The sequence below is a fragment of the Leptinotarsa decemlineata genome, unplaced genomic scaffold, assembly GCF_025532065.1.
Source record: "Leptinotarsa decemlineata unplaced genomic scaffold, Ldec_3_MD MMD2_tig00026307_RagTag_RagTag, whole genome shotgun sequence".
NCBI lineage: Eukaryota > Metazoa > Arthropoda > Insecta > Coleoptera > Chrysomelidae > Leptinotarsa > Leptinotarsa decemlineata.
In genome coordinates, this window is record NW_027412681.1 from 3,139,770 (window position 1) to 3,159,344 (window position 19,575).

Sequence of the window (19,575 nt, forward strand, 5' to 3'; positions counted from 1 at the left end):
TGTGCAAATAATTAATTTATTTTATCAGAATGGATGTTGTGTTCGGGCGACACTTCGCCCTTTTTACGGTCGCCATAGTCGTCCAAACGATAGGATTTATCGCAATGTGGTGGATAAATTCGAGTCCACTGGTTCAGAAAACAATCGACCAACACTCGTATGTAACGTAACGTAACGCAAGATCTGCCGAAAACAGACAGTCGGTTTCACGTCGCTCACAAGAACTCAGCTTTCATAGACCACAACTTGGCAAATTGAATCGTGACTTGGATCTGCACTCATACAAAATTCAACTGACCTAGGAACTGAAGGTAAACGACCTGAAAGAGACCTTAAAATAATCCAAGAGTGGTTTAAAAATCGGCTTTTAACAGTGAACATCGAGAAAACACATTTCATACCTTTAACCCCATACGTGAAGAACTTACTAGAATATGACACCCTTCAAATAGATGGCCAACATATTAAATATTTGGGAGTATTCATAGACTGTAATTTGAAATGGGACATCCATATCGCCTTCGTCTTTAAGAAACCACGAAGTACATTGTCAAAGTTCAAATATCTATCGAATATTTTGAAAATTGATCAGCTTCGGATATTATATAATGCCCTAGTTGAACCACACTTAAATTATGGAATATAAGCCTGGGGAGCGGCAAAAAATAATTATACCAAACAACTGGAAAAAATACAAAAGTGGATCATCAAAATAATATTTAAGAAACCATACACTTACCCCACTGATGATTTATACCGCGAAACGAAGTTATTTGATCTGCGACAACTATATTTTCTATCAGCAGTAATGCGACAGCATACTCACAGAAATACACTGATAGCCATAAACCATAACTGCAGTACACGTCACAAAATCAATTCTTCTGTTATACCAAGACAAGAAAAAAACACCCTACAAAGAAGTTATGTATACTTGGGACTCAAATTATATAGCTTGATCCCTCATGAAATGAAAGAATATAATTTCATCATTTATTTGAAGCAAAAATTAAGGAATGGATAAGCGCCCAGTCACGCCTTTCCATCCATCAATATATTGATATAGAAAACATATATTACAATTTGTTATAAAAAAATCACATAGAAATTATTGCTCTATAATATAAGTATTCTTTCATTATAAGTATTCTTTCGTTACTGTTTCTTTGGTATTCATATTTGATATATAAAACATTATTCTCTCTTCATTCAAAACTTCTTCCATGATATTTTATAGATACATTACTTTTAATTTTATATTTGCAACACCATTTTTACATTTTATATATAAAACACTATTTTTTCCATATTTTATATACTTTAGACTTCATATTTGAATTTTATATCAACAGCACTATATACTACTTTTCCGATACTCTTTCCATGATATTTTATATATACAACATTATCCTTAATTTTATATTCACAGCACTATTTTTAAAATTTTATATTCACAACACTATTTTGAATTTTATTTTTACAACAATATTTTATATTTTAAACACTTTTTAATTCATATTTCAATTTCATATTTTCTTTTAATTTTCCTGATATGATTTCGAGATTCTGGATCTACGTAGACAATTTCACTGTAGTCAAGGCCCGCCTTTTGGTATTTTGTCTACTTTGACTAGATCCCCTATTAGGCTAATTGGATGTATAGATATTACTTTTGTAAAGTTTTACTCCCACTACCAAGGCTTGCCTTATTGGATAGTATGTATTTATTCACCATTGAATGTCTTCTTTCATTGTAACTTTTCTTTTAATGTAATGTAAATAAATATTATTATTATTATTATAGACAACGACGTGTGTTTCCAGAATGGGTCCTGGAGCAGTTGACAACTGATCGTAATTTCCATCGAGAAATCATCTTCAACGATGAGGTCCATTTCTGGATGAATGTGTACGTGAACAAATGAAATTGTCGACACCAATCCACATGAGATAAAAGTGCGTCCAATATATCCCGCAAAAATTTATGTTTACTGTGAATTTTGGGCTGGCGGCGTCATCGATCCATATTTCTTTAAGAACGACGGTTGACCAGGCCATCACTGTCAACGGCGAGCAGTATAGGTCGGTGAATACCAACTGCTTCTGGCCTGAATTGGATGATATGGATACCAACGACATGTTCTTTGAACAGCATGGCGCTACATGCCACACAGCTCATGCAGTATTGGATATTCTGAACGAGCAGGTTGAGGGCATGATCATCTCACGTGGAGGTGATATGAACTGGCGATTTCGCCCCGTTACGCTAGTTGCACACACACCGATTTTGGACGGCCTACTTTGTACTGGTCGTCCAAATTCCATACTCTTGCATACTCACCGGTTTTTTACCGACCATTCCAGTCTCGAATGCTTGGTGAAATTGTAGTTACTACGCATTAACTTCGTTCTGGTAGTGCGTGCTAATTACGACAACAAAGCAACTGATTGTTTGACCGATAAGAATCCGGTGAGTGTGCAAGCACCCGCTACCAATAAAATATCGGCCGATTTTATACTGGCCGTCCAAAATCGGTGTGTGTGCAACTAGCGTTAGACTTTTTCTTGTGGAGTTTTTCCAAGTCGCTGTGAAAGTGATACATGAAACAAGGGCATAGAATTCAATTATTTTTGTGCTGCGTGTAATTTTTCGACTGATCCAAGGTCGGTGATTTCAAATCTACCCTTTTTTTTTCTCCAACAGCTTCAGTTTTTTGAATACAATCATTTACTGTATCCTAACTATTTATGTAACATCTGTGGTGGATATACGTTCAAAAATTGTAGACTATGTCTACAATATGGACACCTGTGACAAGTACTGGGCGTCTAATATAGTATGCAAAACATGCGTGGTGTCTTTTAAATTAAAGGCGATTAAGAAAAGACCGCACTTCAAGTATTAAACCTTCAAAACGGTTTTTATTTTTGCCTAGTTGATATAACCTGAATTATTTAATGAAACCGGTCCAAATTTAGGTATAGTTCAAGTAAACCTGCCATGATGCAACCTACCTTCCAACAGCTCTCCTTCAATAATATAGCTAGAGCTAACCAATATATATTTATTTCTGATTATATAAGAATCACAATAACTATATATATATATATATATATATATATATATATATATATATATATATATATATATATATATATATATATATATATATTATATATATATATATATATATATATATATATATATATATATATATATATATATATATATATATATATATATATATCATCTAGGCTCTAATCAAACTGGCAGTTTGATGATGATTTCGTGAGTGAGAAAGTAGGGATTCAAATAACACGGTAATAATTGAAATTTATTAATTGAGTTCATTTCCTCCATTAATATAGAAGTGTCCAATCTCCATACAGTCTTTTTCAACTAAAATTACTTTTTTAATCCTTTTCTTCTTCGGTAATATTAGATACTTTTCTTTAATTAGCTCTAGCACTTTCTTATCAAATTTTGGAAAATTATTTTTCTGCCTGACGATTTCCCCAAATCAAGTCGATGGTATTGAAAACACAATAATAGGGGGGAAGTCTCAGTATGGTGTGTCCATACTTTTCAGCAATACTCTCAAGGGCATACACTTTTTCAACTGGTTTTGTCTGTAAAACTTCAAGTAGTTGGTTTTTGGTATGGTAATCTTCGAAATACAAATTGATATCCATCAAAAAACTTTGTATTTCATCTTTCCTCGACATTTATTCGCTACTTTAATGAGCTGTCGCGAATGACAGGAATCGTTGTCAAGAACTATTACACTATTCGCATCCAAATTTGGGATCAATGTGTTTTCAAACCATTCCTCGAAAATATTAGCTTCCGTGTCATTATGATAGTCAATTTTGCAATCGTTAAATTTTTTCCACATAATTTCAAAGAATTCGGGACCCATCCTTCACTTTCTCCGCAATGCACAACGATTAGTCGCGATCCTTTGTTTGCAGGCATGTTAGGCGTACACATTCTCGAACCATCAGTCCACCCTTTCGTAACTATGTCGTGAGTGTCACACCAAGTTTCGTTCAAATAAAAAATTTGGTCTCTATAACTGATTGAAGTTTGCTATTTTGTTTATTATTTCAAATCTAAATTTCAGTTTCTTTATCCAAATCTGAAGAGTTTTGTTACAGCAGCTCACGTTATGGCCGGAAGTATTCAATGGATTCCTTATGATTACAGTTGTAGGAATCTCATTACTTTTGTAACGGTCGTATATTGTTTTTTTACAATGATTTTATTAGATGAACATTTAAATGTTTTGGTAGTCCCACATCCTCGAAACCAAATTTGAGATGTTGATTCTTATATACGTCGAAACATACTATCTGTGTTTCAACACTCAAATGCATCCGAATTTTATTCACTGGTATCTCTTTTTCGCATTGTTCACAATCGCTATTGAAATCACTACACAGGAAAAAGCCTGCGTTGTTATCACACTCGTTATTACTATTAGTACTTGTCCAAGAAACCCACATTTTAAACAAACTCGGTTAGTAAAAATCATCCAATACGAACTGCCAATTCTTCAGTTCACGTAGACTAGTTGGCAACGGCTTTATTTCTTTGTATTGGTTGTATTCACTATTTTTTTGGTTTCTCTGAATACTATTCAACAATTAGGTTGTCAAAAGTTTTCGAAGAAATTAGGAGAAACAAACTAAAATATCTCATCATTCTTCATCGCAGCAATGCTGGCTCCAACATAACATTATACATTATTTGATGTTGAAAAAGGTTATAAATAAATAATAATAGAAATAATTGTTGAAACATGCTTTTATTGAAGTGTACCAACCAAATGTAGGTACTGAATGCATAATCAATTAGGTTTGAACACACAGAAGTATTTTTCTGAAAAAAATTAGTACATGATATGCACATCGTTGTTGAATCTTCATTGCTTTCTTCACTTTTCCGAAAGTTGAAGAGGTGGAAAGCAAAAAAGTTTTTTCGCTAACACTGATTTTCGTGATCGAAGCACGATCCTGCATACATGATAGGTACAGCTGATGCGGCTGAAATAACTTCTAATTTGTGCCCCTAAACTCCATCAAAAAAAATTTCTATACCCAGCCGCATATTATTTGAAAAAAAAATAAATTTCGGTCGTTCCTTAGTGTGACCCTGTACAAGCAGCCTTGTCTAGGAGATCACGTGCACTATGGAGGATAATGTTTTGCAGCACTTCATAGCTTCGTTGGACAGAGTATAGCTACTTATTGAATATCGTTTCCATTGAGTATAATTTGATATTGTACTTTTATTCAACTAAAAGTTCTGCTGAATTGAATTCAAAATAGCGACATTTAATCAATTATGCATTATTTCGAAAACTAAACGTTCATGTAAAATTGTAGCTGAATAGTTCGAGGTTCACTGATTCAAAATACAAATGCAAAAATTGACCCAAACTAACATATCAACAGGGCAAATATTCTGAATTACCTAATAACAGTTCAATAGTATAAACGTTTACAATCGGAGATAGCTTTGTCGAAGCTATTTTTCAATTTTGTTGACCGTGGTCTACAGATTTCATCCCGAACGTCTACGACTGCGGTAGATGAGGCAACAGACGAAGTTTTTTAGTGGTCCTCGTAGCAGATATTACATTATCGGTGTGGCACCCAGGTTGCATTTCATTGGTGGTAGGCATAACTTCCTTCTTATTGGTTGAATTGTGCACTGCGCAATTTCTTCTGATGTCAATATCCTTTTTTTTTCTATTGGATTTATTTCTGTGCTTTTGAATTTATATCACCTACCTATATGTAGTCTTGGTTGAAAGCTTTGAGTGTATCGAACACTTGGGTCTTTTTGAACGCAAAAAGGAGTCTGAATGCATTTCTCTCCACCATCCACCTCGGAAAAAAGGAGAGGGTAATTACAATATCAGTTTAGATGGCCCAAAACATTTTTGAAACCTTAGACTCTCCCCAATAAACTCAATAAACTCACTTTGGATCTAACCTAACCTTACCACCCAAGAAAGAGAATGCTAACTATAGCTAGGTCTGTCAATAGAAAAGCTCACCTACCCCATAAAAATGTTACGTCCGAATCGGGAGAGTTCTGAAGGAACACAACGTGAAATCGATATTCAGGCCAAAGAAAATCATCATAAAGAGTCTGGGTCATATATAGACCCCAATTCAGCAACACCTGAGTCCACCGGATCCCTTGAGCTGCACCTTGTAGAAGTATCAGAACGTGTACTCGGAAAAGGTACCCACGTTATCGCGTTTGAAAAGGCCCAACTATTCGATAAAACTTGGAACTACTGTCTAGGACTACTCAGGGAGACGACAGGAATTCAAAAACTCAGAAACAAATTCAGTCGAAAGGTAGAGTTACTTATCAAGAACCTTAACTACCTGCTTTTGACTGCATACATGCCAGATCATTCAATTCAGCCAATAGGAATAAACCCACACCAACCACCACTGAAATTAAACCGAATACCCTAACCATTGGGGTAGTATCTGTTGTGATGACTACTGGATCACTACGTCTGTTGCATTTCCGGTCTTGGTAATTTCTGCCGCAACCATAAACGAAGCGTCAGACATGAAAACCTGCACTTCACGGTCCAGAATTCAATTAAAAGGCTTCGATACAATAAAACAAATTGCTCCACTCCGCAAAATATTTTTTCTACTTCTTTGTAAAGACTTGAGAGGTGAGCCACGTATGAATATCATACTAAATACATCAACATAGTAGCTATCAACAACGTCAAACTAGCGACTTCCCTAATCCCGCTGTTTCCGTAAATACCAAAAACCAAAACTCGTTCCTCTGGCCCATTCGTTGAAAACACTATAGACCTTGTACCATTGTTGACTTCGGAATGGTAAGTCGTGTTAAAAACTGGCAACAGATCAGTTGTCAACGTCACTGGCTGGTAGAATTTGGTATGAACATCTTTGACGTTAGTTTTGATGGAAATGCTTTGGAATTTTGAGGTTACGGTTACGTTTGCGGTTCCGCAAGTAGAGGAATCAGAAGTTTCGCAGGCTAAGAGGGAGCATATCCTCACATCGTTTCGTTTGAATTCTCCCAATGAGTATTGTCCTGTGTGAACCATCAACCTACAAAATGAATAAGGTTAAAGTACCAAATATTTGAGGTACGTCACATATAGGCATGAAATATACAAAGGCAGAATCTAATATGAATTTTGAAATTGAGTACACAATCAAGATAGACGGCACACATTTCAAGAATACTGTGAGAGAAAATCTTAGGGGAAGTCATAGTCAAAAGAATCCGTTCAAACTATAATAGACTCTATCAGAGAGTAGAACTGTGTAGAACAGCCTACTTACTTTTTGAAATTTGGATTACTTGACCGAACAGCAATTGAAAAATAATGAACGACCCATTCAAGCCTTCAAGTGAAATACTTTTGTCGAAATTTGTATAGAATTCATCCGTTTTTTTTTCGGAAACGCTGTAACTTCTCCAATCACAACTTGAGATGTTTTCCTCAAACTTTTATACTCACTTGTAGACTTCGGAAGTATTAACAGCCGAAAACAGGACAATTTCGAAGGAGCAACAGAAAGAACCTTCGCAAATGTCTTCAGAAATGTTTTGATGCGTCAAATTCAAGTCCTTGAAGGTATAGTGATCACTGTCGAAGTATCTGCGAGCTTGAAAGTTCTCCAGGTTATTTTTGATTCTCTTCGGAAGTTCAGATTCCAGACAGTTCTGAAAAAGTATATTATTTCAGTATAGCAGCATTAAGATACTGTAACATATATGAGCAGTTATCAGCCACACCAACCTCCTTGATATAAATTGAACTCACTTTACATGTATTTCTTCATTTGAAAAATATTTATTTATTATACAAGGGAAAAAAGTATCGATTATTCATCATAGTTTCTTCGGAAGTTTCCATTAAATTTAAGATTTTTGATTTTAATGATTTGTAAATTCATACTCACATTGTCAGTCATTGAGTCTTTAACTACACTGAACAATGGTTTCCCATTCCATCTGTCAACATCCTCAGAAATATAGTAGGACAAGGCAATACCGTCAGATCCATAAATGCCACTGCCTCCAATCCCTTGCGAGAAGTTGTGATTTGTCGCCACAAGGAGGTTGACATTGTTGGCCATTGCGTATCCACTGTGGAATGACATTGCTGAAATTTCAAATGAAATATCTTCAGAATCCCTAATTGTAAGCTGGATTTCGCACATTTAGAAGGCTTGGTGGTATTACAATTTTCCGAATGTGCCTTATTGTTGCCTTGCTGGCAAGTGAGGTCCTGACAAACAGTGGAAAACCAATCTTATCCTATCAAGTTTTATGATTTGAAAGCAACGATGGATAATACTGTAATTGAGAGTGTGATGGATTGTTTACCAAAAACATTACTGGATATATTATGACGGAGCAGTTTTAGTTTAAAGATATCAGCGATAACAAGAGAAAGGAGGTAAACTAGTGGAAAAATTGCAATACTTGAGAAAAGTTTGAGTTATATTGGACAGTCTATATCAGTGGCTAAATATGAGTTGCAAATCCACTAGCAGCATCAATACCGATAATTTTCCTAAAACTCATGAAGAGTTTTCAATTTTCTGAAATGAGAATATAAGAAAAAAATCAATTATCAGATCAAATCAATTCTGTTACCTGAATAATGAGAAATTTCAACCAGAACATTCGAAAGTATAATTATCGAAGATAGAGTATTCGAATATATGAACATAGTACACAGAATTTCACTGTTAAAATCCATCGTGCCTTGACATTAGACCACGGAGCCAGTACCCACGTCAGTCAACTTGAGTATTTGTCAAATTTACCTGAATGTTTTCTTGCACATATATGTGATGATTTTTCTACCATTCACAAACAACCTCATGGACAATGTAAGTAGTTTTATCAAAACTTAACCACTATGTAAATAGTACATTTTCACTTTTGTAGTTTCCCTGATTATAACAATGAAAAGTGTCGAAATATTGAAAAAAATGTCCTATTCTTTTGCATGCTGCATACCCCAATATATATATATATATATATATATATATATATATATATATATATATATTGAGTTAAGCGACCTTGACTTTGTTCGTAAAACAAAACAAAAGCAATTGCACCTTTCTTCAACACGCGTGTATCATCGATATGTGATGTGCCATTATATCGGTAATTGGAAACTTCCTTTTTTTCAAATACTCTGATTTCAAAAACATTTCAACTAATATAAACAAACGTATTTATACTCACAATGGAAAAATGGTAATGTGGAGAACCAAGCAGTGGGAAGAATAACATCTGTGATCGATGAATTTTCCAGAATACTCCTAGATGGATTGTATGACAGCATATCGTAACCAATGAACATTCCGAATGTTACATTGAAATCAGTTGTGAAAATTGAAGTGTTTTGGTTTGGATCGCCAGGAGTCAACTTCGGTTCGTTGTACAAATTCACTTTTCGGTATCTGGAATAAAACGCCATTGACTACTGCAATTTCAGGCCATAGCCTTCATTTATGAAGTCACTTAAAACATGTGCCATTCACATGACTACTTACTTTGCTACTACTGTCATATTTTTATCAAAAACAACATTAGTGTTGTAGTAAATTATTTCATTTTTGCTCTTCGGCACTTTTTCCAACAAATTCAACGCTACATATAGTTTATCCTTTGCTGCCTGAGCGATTTTGTACAATATCTGAAACTTTAAGATCATAGTGCTAACACAACATACACCAAACAGCACATTGCTACAAATCGAGCGTTAAAAATAAGAACTCTAACATATTTCTGAAAGATGCGTTTTTGATACCGATATTTTTTATAAAAAGCTTGGTATTGAAAATCTATTTATTCAATCATCTCTTTCATCAATAAACATGTGGAAAGTCCAGTGAAAACAAATTGAATTACTCAAATTTGATTTTCGAAATAATCAGTGATCGACATAATTATTCAACAAGGTATTCAAGAAATCTGAGAGTTTTGTATATTAGATCAATTTGCCACATTCTTTAAAAAAGTCAGCAAAAAAAATTCAAAGCGAATCTAAGAAAACACCTTCTGTAATAAACTATTAGATTATCATCAATATTTTAAATATTATTTCATACATTTTTATTCAAGGAAATTGGTTAAAACTTTTTTTCTTCTTTTTATATTGTTCTTTCTTCCTATCATAAACAGTGTATGTGTTTCAGGAAATAAATTGTTATAATTATTATTATCATGATCATTATTGTTGCCTAAAATTTTTCCCCACTTCAGATTTTCCAATTCCGTCACTTCATTCGATTAAACAATACACATAAGTTTGACACTACACTCAAACCACGGTAATCCATTGCAAAGTCAAGCTGCGTCGACCGAAAAAGAAATCGCTTTCTTTTTCTCTCTGCCACTTTCACAGTAATTTTTTATACTCACCTTTTTGATTAGTGTGACTTGTGCACCAACGTCGGGAACTTCTAAAGCGTAATTGGTAGGATCTTCAACTATTCCGGTGAAACCATATTCAGGAAATACAATTATTTCAGCATGGTGATCCTGAAAATGTATAGCAGTTGAAACGCCATGGCCACCACCCACTCAAAATTAAACTTATTATAAATGTTTCCACAAAACACCAATCGAAAGTTGGGCTGGAAAGTTCATACTTCATACTTCAGGGGAAAAATGCTACCCCTACCTTCAACCCCCTTCGAGTGACAGGTACAACCCTCAATTTTTTCAAATGATGTGCTTTTCTAAAATTACTCTCAACCGAGCCAGTAGATTTAAACTTAGCTATTACCCTACTAACTGTTGACTGATGAATATTTCTTGCAGGATGTCTGGCATTGAAAATATCAGCTACTTGTCGGTGACCGGTATTCTCGCCGAATATTAAAACGATTTCAATTTTCTCTTGAAGATTCAGCATTTTTAACAACACACTAGACAACGAATAAACTATTTTAAATCTAAAACTGATAAACACTATTTTGAGTTATTCAACAAATGTCATATGACAATAAAATATTTTGCTTATTCAGTTCAGTTCAATTGTTTCCACAGTACCCTCAGTTTAATTTCGTTGTAATTTTTCGTAATTAGTAAATCAAAGTTTAACTGTTTGAAAAGTGCAGTAAAGAATAAATTATTGACTTTTCATTGATATTGTTTTTTAATTATGCTTAAGTATCAAGCTATTTCGCAAAAAGTAGAAATAAAGTGAAATATTTATCTGTTTTTAAAAACTGTATCAACTTTGCATCATTTTTGGCATAATTTTTTCTGGTGTTTTGAATTTTTGCGAAATAAGTTGTATTTAGAATTGCAATTGGTAATAAAAATGTGTTGGAAAGGTAAGTTAGGCATAAAGCACTAACTTTGTTGAGGTTTGGCTAAATTAGAGAAATTGGCATATGTCAAATTTTCGAAAAACTGTAAAAAAACTAAATTTGTACTTGAGAGCTAAAAATTGGTATATGGGTAAAAAATAAAAAAAACGATCATCTTTTCTCTTTACCAATTTTCGAAATTTCAAGCAATAACTGCTTTTCTGAACATTTTTTGGAAAAAATGTCAAATTGGACAGGGAATAAAAATCACTTGATCGGTCATATGCATGTCATTTGGCATAATTATTAAAGCACAACCTAATGAAGATATCAAAAGTTGCTTGAAGAGATGAACAAAAAAAAAATTCCATTTGATGCGGACTTTATGTGTGACACTGTATATACATGTCCAATCATGGACTTTCATGCGATTAATGAATTTCTCAGTATTAGTTTCGTTAACATTATTAACATATCAGTCGTAACTGACCTAATCGCAAGCGTTATTCGTTCTTTTAAGTCATTCAAATCTGAAGGTTGAGTTTTGTACACATTGCTATTTACATATCCCCATAAAAAGAAATCTAATGATAAAAGATCAGGTAATCGCGCTGGCCATTCAATCGATCTGCGCTTCCCTATCCACCGATTGAAAAATGTTGTATCGAGGTATTGCCGAACATTAACTTGGTAATGTGGTGGTGCTCCATCCTGCTGAAACCACATGGTATTCACTATTCACTGGAACTTGATCAGGATATAAATTTGCTAAACTTGGAATGACATCATTTGAAGTAGTGCCAAATAAGTATTGCCATTCAAGTTTCCCTCAACTTGATATAGTTTCCTACAGTCCCTGCTCAAACATTTACCTTTTGAGGGTATTTCTTGTGTTCTTCTCTCATCCAGTGAGGATTATTCGTTGACCAATAGCGGCAATTTTGCCGATTAGCATGACCGTCAAGAGATAAAGTACACTCAACAGAAAACATAACGTCTTCTAATTGGTTGATATTGTTATCCAACATGTCCATCATATGCTCACAAAAATAGGTTCTTCTGTCGAAATCGTCTTCCATGAGATCCTGAGTAGGTATCATTTTATAGGAATGCATTTTATTTTATTTCAATATATTTACTATCCATGTATGGCTAACATTGAATGTAGTGGATGCCTGTCTACTCGATGTATGTGGGTTTTCCTCAAACTCATCCATCACATCCAATTTGAGTTCATCACTCATTGCATTGGCAGCTGCTATTTTTATCTGCCCCACATTATCAAGCTCGCGAAACTGCTTCTCTATTTTGCTTATTATTTCTTGAGATATGGGCGGTAAACTAGAAAATTTCTCATGAAATAGGCGAGCTATTTCCTGTTGTGTTCGGGTTTCATCTCCGTAACCAATCATTTGTAAAACTTTTAATTTATGCATTTTCGTTATTCTCACCATTCGTCAGACTTGAAGTTAACGGACTTTAAACTGAAACTGAAATACTGACAACTAATGTTGTGACATACAAAACAAGTTTCAAACTAACGTTGCCACAAAAATTATTCACAGTTTTTCATAGGATACCATCTGAAAAAAACATTACTATGGTTTTTGTTTACTTTCTTATTATCAATACCTCAACATGAAATAAGTTTTGAGTGTATTTTATCGAATTTCAGTAACCATATGATTTTAATTTATTTTATCATAATTGTTTCAATAAACTTTAAAAAAATATATTTTTCTGTTAACCAACTGTCGCACCTCTACGAACGACAACCCTCATAAGTCGAAACTTGTGCGAGCTAAGGATTAACGAGGTCTTACCTTTTAACGTGTGATTCCTAACACGGCGATACCATTTTTGAATAGAAAATGAAGAGGCCTTTCAAACGATATATCACAAGTCTATACTTCCCATTCAAAAAATTGGGGGTTGTACCTGTCATTCAACGGGGGTTGAAGGTGGGGGTAGCATTTTTCCGTTGAAGTATGTTTCGAGATTTTGTTAAAATAATGAATTTATTCCATTTGGCTTTTACACACTGTATGTGTATTTCACAATCTATTCAGCTGATTGAGAATACTTCAAAAATAAATTAAAATACATTATATGTACCTAACGAAAACTTTCCATGGGAAATTCTTATTGATTCAGCAGTTTGTTTTTGGGTCATCAATTCATCAATACTTAAAATATTTGTGAAATTACATTTTGCATTTGGTTGATTTCGAAATATCGAAAAAAATGATAATATAATAGCAGAATTATTCATTGACAAACAGTGACTGAATATCTTAAAAAATGATATTTGTTGGACAAATGAAAATTCACTTACAAAATAAGCGTTCTCAATTTCAATATAATATTTAGCCATATTTTCTTCAATCGAATTAGTAGATTGGTCTGGTCTATATTCGACAACTGCAGCTAAATAATCCTGAAAAAAAATAAACACGAGGTTCATCGAAAAGTCAAAATACAAAATAAAAAACACACAGAAAAAATACACAAACAATAACGAATGCTCCTTCAATAATAGTAAATGAATACATTATCCTACAAATTTAAAGAAGATAGTGTAAACATTACAGAAATTCTACATAAAAAACATATAAGACATGTATAGATATTAGGATAGCCCATCTGTAAAGGGGTGAACACATTTTTTAAAGGTTTTTTACCGAGCCACCCTGTGAAAATGTTTTTTTATGTCAAAAAATAAAACCACCAAAAATTCAACTCAATCCGACAAGAGGAAAACGTACCGCAAGGAGGTCGAAATATCAGGTGCAGATAAATACAATATTATATTCATAAGCCTCATTTTATCAGTTATTGAGGGGTAGATTGGTGTCAGACTACTATGTTGCCTGTAGTTAAAGTATTTATTTCTCAATTGGTCACTTCTAAGGATAAAAATATACCTGACCCTTTACAGGTAGTTCTTTTCTGGGATTTTTTGTGTATTTACAGCGACTAAGCCAGTCACCACCCTATATAATAATTTCATACTCATATTAGTATGCAACTGCGATTACTGAAAGCAGGGGTCCCACAAGGTGCAATCCTTTCGTCACACCTCTTCTTGGTATACACAGCAGACGTGCCCAAGCCTGAGAACAACTTTAAAAAGTTGGCACTCTACGCGGACGACACAGCTCTTCTGGCGAGATCAACTAGCTATGCGCAAGTTACCAGATACTTGCAACAACAGGCGGACAGATTAGAGGAATAGGCCAATCTTTGGAAGTTCAGCATAAACCCTGACAAGAGTCAGGCAATACTGTTCACCCGGAGGATGGTACACTCAGAAGAAAACGTCACCTTCAACGGACAAGAGATTCCGTGGACCAACGAAGCAAAATACCTGGGATTCACTCTCGACAGAAGACTAACTTTCAAGGCCCATGTACGGCAGAGATTAGAGCTGGCGAGAGCCGCCAGACAAAACCTATATCCGATTATAAGTCGCAAAGCAACATGGTACTCCACGTCAAACTGATGCTAATCAAGAACGTACTATGCCCAATCATCCTGTATGACTGTACTGCCTGGGGCCAGTGCGCAGCGAAATACAAACGCAGTATCCAGACGTTTATGAAGGGTTACGTGCGAGCCGCTGTAAATGCTACCAAATAGATGCATATACCGAGACCTGGACCTGAACATCCACTACATAGGCGCGTATATCAGAGAAAACACATAAAACTTGTTTGAAAGAGTTCGATCCCTTAACTATCCAGCGCTGCGCACCCTACACGAAGCACTCAAAAGGAGAGAGAGAGAGAGAACACAAGAGGCCAACCAAGCAGAATCAGAGATCACCCGCAAGAGTCACTATCAGACGGCTCCGGTAAGTATAAAAACTTCTCAACCAGACTTCAAATCCAATTTTTTTCAGACTCATTGGGAAGCAACTTGTTCGCGATATAAAGTCACTCGTCTCCGGTTAGTTTTTGGGGGCCCCATGCAATAAATTACATTCAAGTAAAGTCATGATTTAATGAAATACAAGATGAGAAAACAGAAAGCACCTAAAGGCTGGCTTTCGACCGCAGCAGGTCAGATGTAAGTTGAGGATCGCTCCGGAAGAGCGGGGTAGATGAACTAGGTGTTCTGCACACAGTAACCGTGTGGGGAAGATTTCGTCTCAGGGCACTCAACAGACCAGGAAAATTTTTCATTATTCTTCAATGACAATATTTTGATTGATGTTAAGAAGGAAATAGGAAGGACTCTAAACAAGCCAGCGTTACATGAAGAGAACATGAAACGGGTAATAGAAGGGAAATTATACAAATAGAAAATAAAGACATTTATGACTTTATATCCCTTACTTCTAAAAACTTTTCAAAAATTGAACTTTCCTTGGAACTTGGAACGAACGAAAGTTACAGCAAGTGATTTGAATTATCGATAATCTTGAAATAGTTAATGACACAGCTGAGAGGAGTATCAAGCTAATTGATGAGTATAATAAAATATTGACTATGGACGATGAAAAAATCGCTCCGAAATACTACAATATGTATCTCAATTTTTTCAAATAGTTCAGAAAAAAAGCATATCAAAGAAATTCATCTACATCATCTGGATTATCTTTTGATGCAAGCTTGAGAGAAGCACCTTTGAATCAAAGATTGATTCATAAGATGAGTTAAGGGTTTAATGATGGGAGATTTCAATACATGTACAGCAAAAAGACCAAAATGTCTAGATGAGACAAATTTGCAGCATTTGCTGAAAGTAGTTTTATTATTATAGGCTCGGTTTTTTCTTCCTAGCTCATTGTTAAAGACCTTCCATGTTTCTCTACTTTCATTTTCAGCGTTCAGTTATGGAGAAGTGATGATGAAAAATAGTAGTGGTTTCTTTTCTCAGAATGTTCACTCAAGATAACATAGAAGTGAAGAATAATTCAGGATTATTCTTCAACATTCAAAATTTCAATGAAAAAACAATTCACCATAAGTCACAATTTTTTGTATCAATATTCCTTATTATTTCAACAAGAACTTCGACTTTCACTCCATTCATTCAAGAAAATACTCACGGTTTTTGTAAATGGAATAAACGCAAACAAACAGGAAAGAAGATAAAGCATTTTCTTCATTAGTGATGCCAAATTGCTGAAAATCAATCAGGTTTTGATAGTGGATTATTACTGACACGAATTGTTTAAATATCTGCCTTGACAATCAACCAGAGATATGTCAATTTTTATTTCTTGAGATTGGCAAACAGATTATTCATTATTTGAATGTTCATTAGGTATGATAAACGTTTCTATGAGTGTTGACACTTTGATATAATCAATGAAAAAATCATTAGTGGGAACATAAATCAAACAGACGGTATTTCCACATATCTTTCTCAGTGGATCTAGTATACTGAGAAACTCATCTAATATTACAACAAAGTTTCAAGTTTCTATAATCATTTGTTTTTTCAAAAAAGTCTACTCGAAATTGGTGATCTATTAATGTATTGAATGTATTAAATTAATGATGTATTAAATTTCTGATACGTAATGATACGAGATACATCTCAGTTAGACATCCACTGGCTTTGAATAAAAACAGAAATGTTGACTTTTTCATCGTTCTAAAAAATCTACATCGAAACCCCCATTGACTTAGCTACATATTCCAACCAACCAATAAGAGATCACCTGTTTAGAAATCTTTCAATATTGTTACTTTGATTTTTCTGAATCAATTCCATAACAAAATATCATTTCAAGAAACCTGAGAATATAGAAGGGTTCTGTCTGTGTGTAGAGTAGGGGGGTGCGTGTAGGGACACACCACTTGGGCCACATGTGACCTATTGCACATCCTCCTAGGTCATCGCCCATCCTGTCCTTTCCAGGAAGGTGGACAGGTCACTAGAAGGCATTTCCTTCATATCGACAGGCGTAGGCCAAGACTCGCCGAACATACACTTTCTTAAGGACGATAACTCCGGACACTCGCATAAGTCATGCCTGACAGTTTCATTTTCCTGTTCGCTCATCCTGCATAGAGGTATGTCCACTAGCCCCATAATATGGAGGTGTTTCCTCAGTTGACAGTGGCCAGTCAGAAATCCTACTGTTTGGCGTAGGTTTTTTCTGGTCATTGCCATATATTTATTCGGCAACAGCTTCCCAGGGTCGCACAAGGTGATCCTAGCAAGACTGCATCCTTTGATTTCAACCCAACTCTTTAGCCATTGAGCATGGGTGTGACGTTTGGCTAGTTCCACAATTGTCAAAGTCATCAGGCCTTAGGTGTCACTGGCTCCTAAAATTCGTAGTTCAGCCACTTCCTTGGCTAAAGAGTCGGCAATGCGATTACCTTTACTCCTGTCGTGCCCTTCAATCCACATCAAGATAATGTTATGATCTACCGAGGCTTTGACTGAATCTTGGTGGCACTCTAGTACTAGCGATTGAGATACCAGCCAGTTCTGTTTGAACCACGTTGGTATTTTTTCCCATTCCCCACTTCAACCTTAGACTCAGTGATTTGGAATAAACTCCACATCCTGAGCGTTCTTTGGTTTTTAAGCCGTCTGTATTTGTAGCATCTGACTCGGTGTTCTGTTTCATTTTTTGTAGGGTTTATTAAACACAAACCTGGATTCAATTGGATCACTGGCTGCCTGCAGACGAGGTTGGGCAGTAAGCACTTCTCGCAATAGGCTTAGCCTCAATTGACCCATTCATACTTCGACGTTTACACCCGCCGTGCGCAATCGTAACATGACCATTAACGCAACCTCCCTAACGTACTGGTCCAGAGGGGTCAGATCAGTAATTAATTTCATTGCCACGGTTGATGTTGTTCTCATCGCTCCCGTGATGTTCAAACAAGCTGTATTTGATATAATTTTTGGACGGCCATTGTTTGTAGAACTGTCGGTCCCCATGCAATGGCTCCACACGGAATGCAAGACCCCATGCGACTCCCACTGTCCTCAGACATTGTTCATAACCCACTATGCTCTTTTTGCTCTACTCTGTAGGTGAAAGTTCCATATTAGCTTCTTGTGGAGAGAAATACCAAGGTATTTCACCTCTTCAGAGAAGTTTAGTTTGCTTTTGAAGATTTCCGGAGGTTTTAAGCCCGATAAACTTGTTTTCCTGATGAAAAGGACCATCTCAGTCTTCTTGGGATTGATCGACAGTAAGTGTTCCCTACACCACGTTTCTATTAATTTGAGCCCATCCTGCGTTATATCGCAGTGTGTTAACAAATTTGCCGGTCTTCAAGATAACTATGTCATCTGTATATGCATGCAATTGATCGAGTGATTAATTACTTCAACATTATAGTTGAGGTGATTAATCAGGGTATCCAGAACTATGTTTCAAAGAAGGTGTGATAAGACCCCTCACTGTGGACATCCCCTCATGACTAGTCCTCATGACTAGTCCTGTGATGTCTTCTAGATTGATACTTATTGATCTACCAGAGCATTTTGAATATCCATTCTCCTACTACCAGGGGAACATTCTTGGATAATTGTTGGAAAGGTTGTTTTATCAAACGCCTCCTCGATATCTATGAATATACATACCCATATCTATGAATATACATTCTTTGTTGTTCAATGATCTTTGAAAAAGCTACCATCTTGAGTCCGTGTCTAAAGCATGCTTCAACAATGTTCTAGAGTTAATGTTACTCCTAATTCACTTACATTTTGTTGTTCTCCAGATATCCTATTTGAATACATTTTGGTGCAGTATATAAAAGTGATGTGTCACTTCTCGGTTCGTTCGATAATAATGGTAATAATGAAAAGGAGATGTATCGACTCGACGTGAAGATACGAAAAATGGTTCATCTCCATAGGAGTTTGCAACCCAAATCGTAAGTTCCACGGTTGTACTTTCCCTAACAACAAGGAGGCCGTAGACTTTTAAGTTTGGAGTGTCTACGTGACGGAATGGTACAGGATGGTACAGAATGGTACAGGCGTGTCTTAACACGCCTGAAGAAGCCATTCTAGGGCGAAACACGTGTTGCGTTTTTGTAAAATCGTTTAGTGAAAATCCTACAATAATACGTTGAATACGTTAGTTATGGATTTTCATCAAGTATCGGCCAACTACATCATATACAATCTTCAATGATCAATGGTTTTCAATTTGTCAAATTTTGGATATTTGTTCAATATTTTATCATTTCAATATCAGCAGTGTGATTGCTTTGGGTACAGGTG

General features: G+C 35.3%; 2 protein-coding genes across 3 annotated transcripts in view; one reads left to right on the forward strand and one right to left on the reverse strand.

The window, feature by feature from the left end:
• COX8 (Cytochrome c oxidase subunit 8) overlaps positions 1–19,575 on the forward strand; it is a 324,402-nt gene that overhangs the window by 200,284 nt on the left and 104,543 nt on the right. The window lies entirely within an intron of this gene.
• Positions 4,790–16,580, reverse strand: LOC111515636 (vanin-like protein 1). Of its 2 annotated transcripts, none has more exons than XM_074181330.1 (8): positions 16,418–16,580; positions 13,700–13,801; positions 10,469–10,588; positions 9,598–9,740; positions 9,287–9,504; positions 7,984–8,186; positions 7,539–7,744; positions 4,790–7,122 (listed from the first exon to the last, which is right to left on the reverse strand). In XM_074181330.1, exons 1-8 carry the CDS (start codon positions 16,475–16,477, stop codon positions 6,729–6,731), a joined length of 1,446 nt encoding a protein of 481 aa, XP_074037431.1. In that variant the 5' UTR covers positions 16,478–16,580; the 3' UTR covers positions 4,790–6,728. The 2 variants fall into 2 exon arrangements, with proteins under 2 accessions (XP_074037431.1, XP_074037430.1); XM_074181329.1 differs by having other exon boundaries at positions 9,598–9,746; positions 16,418–16,574.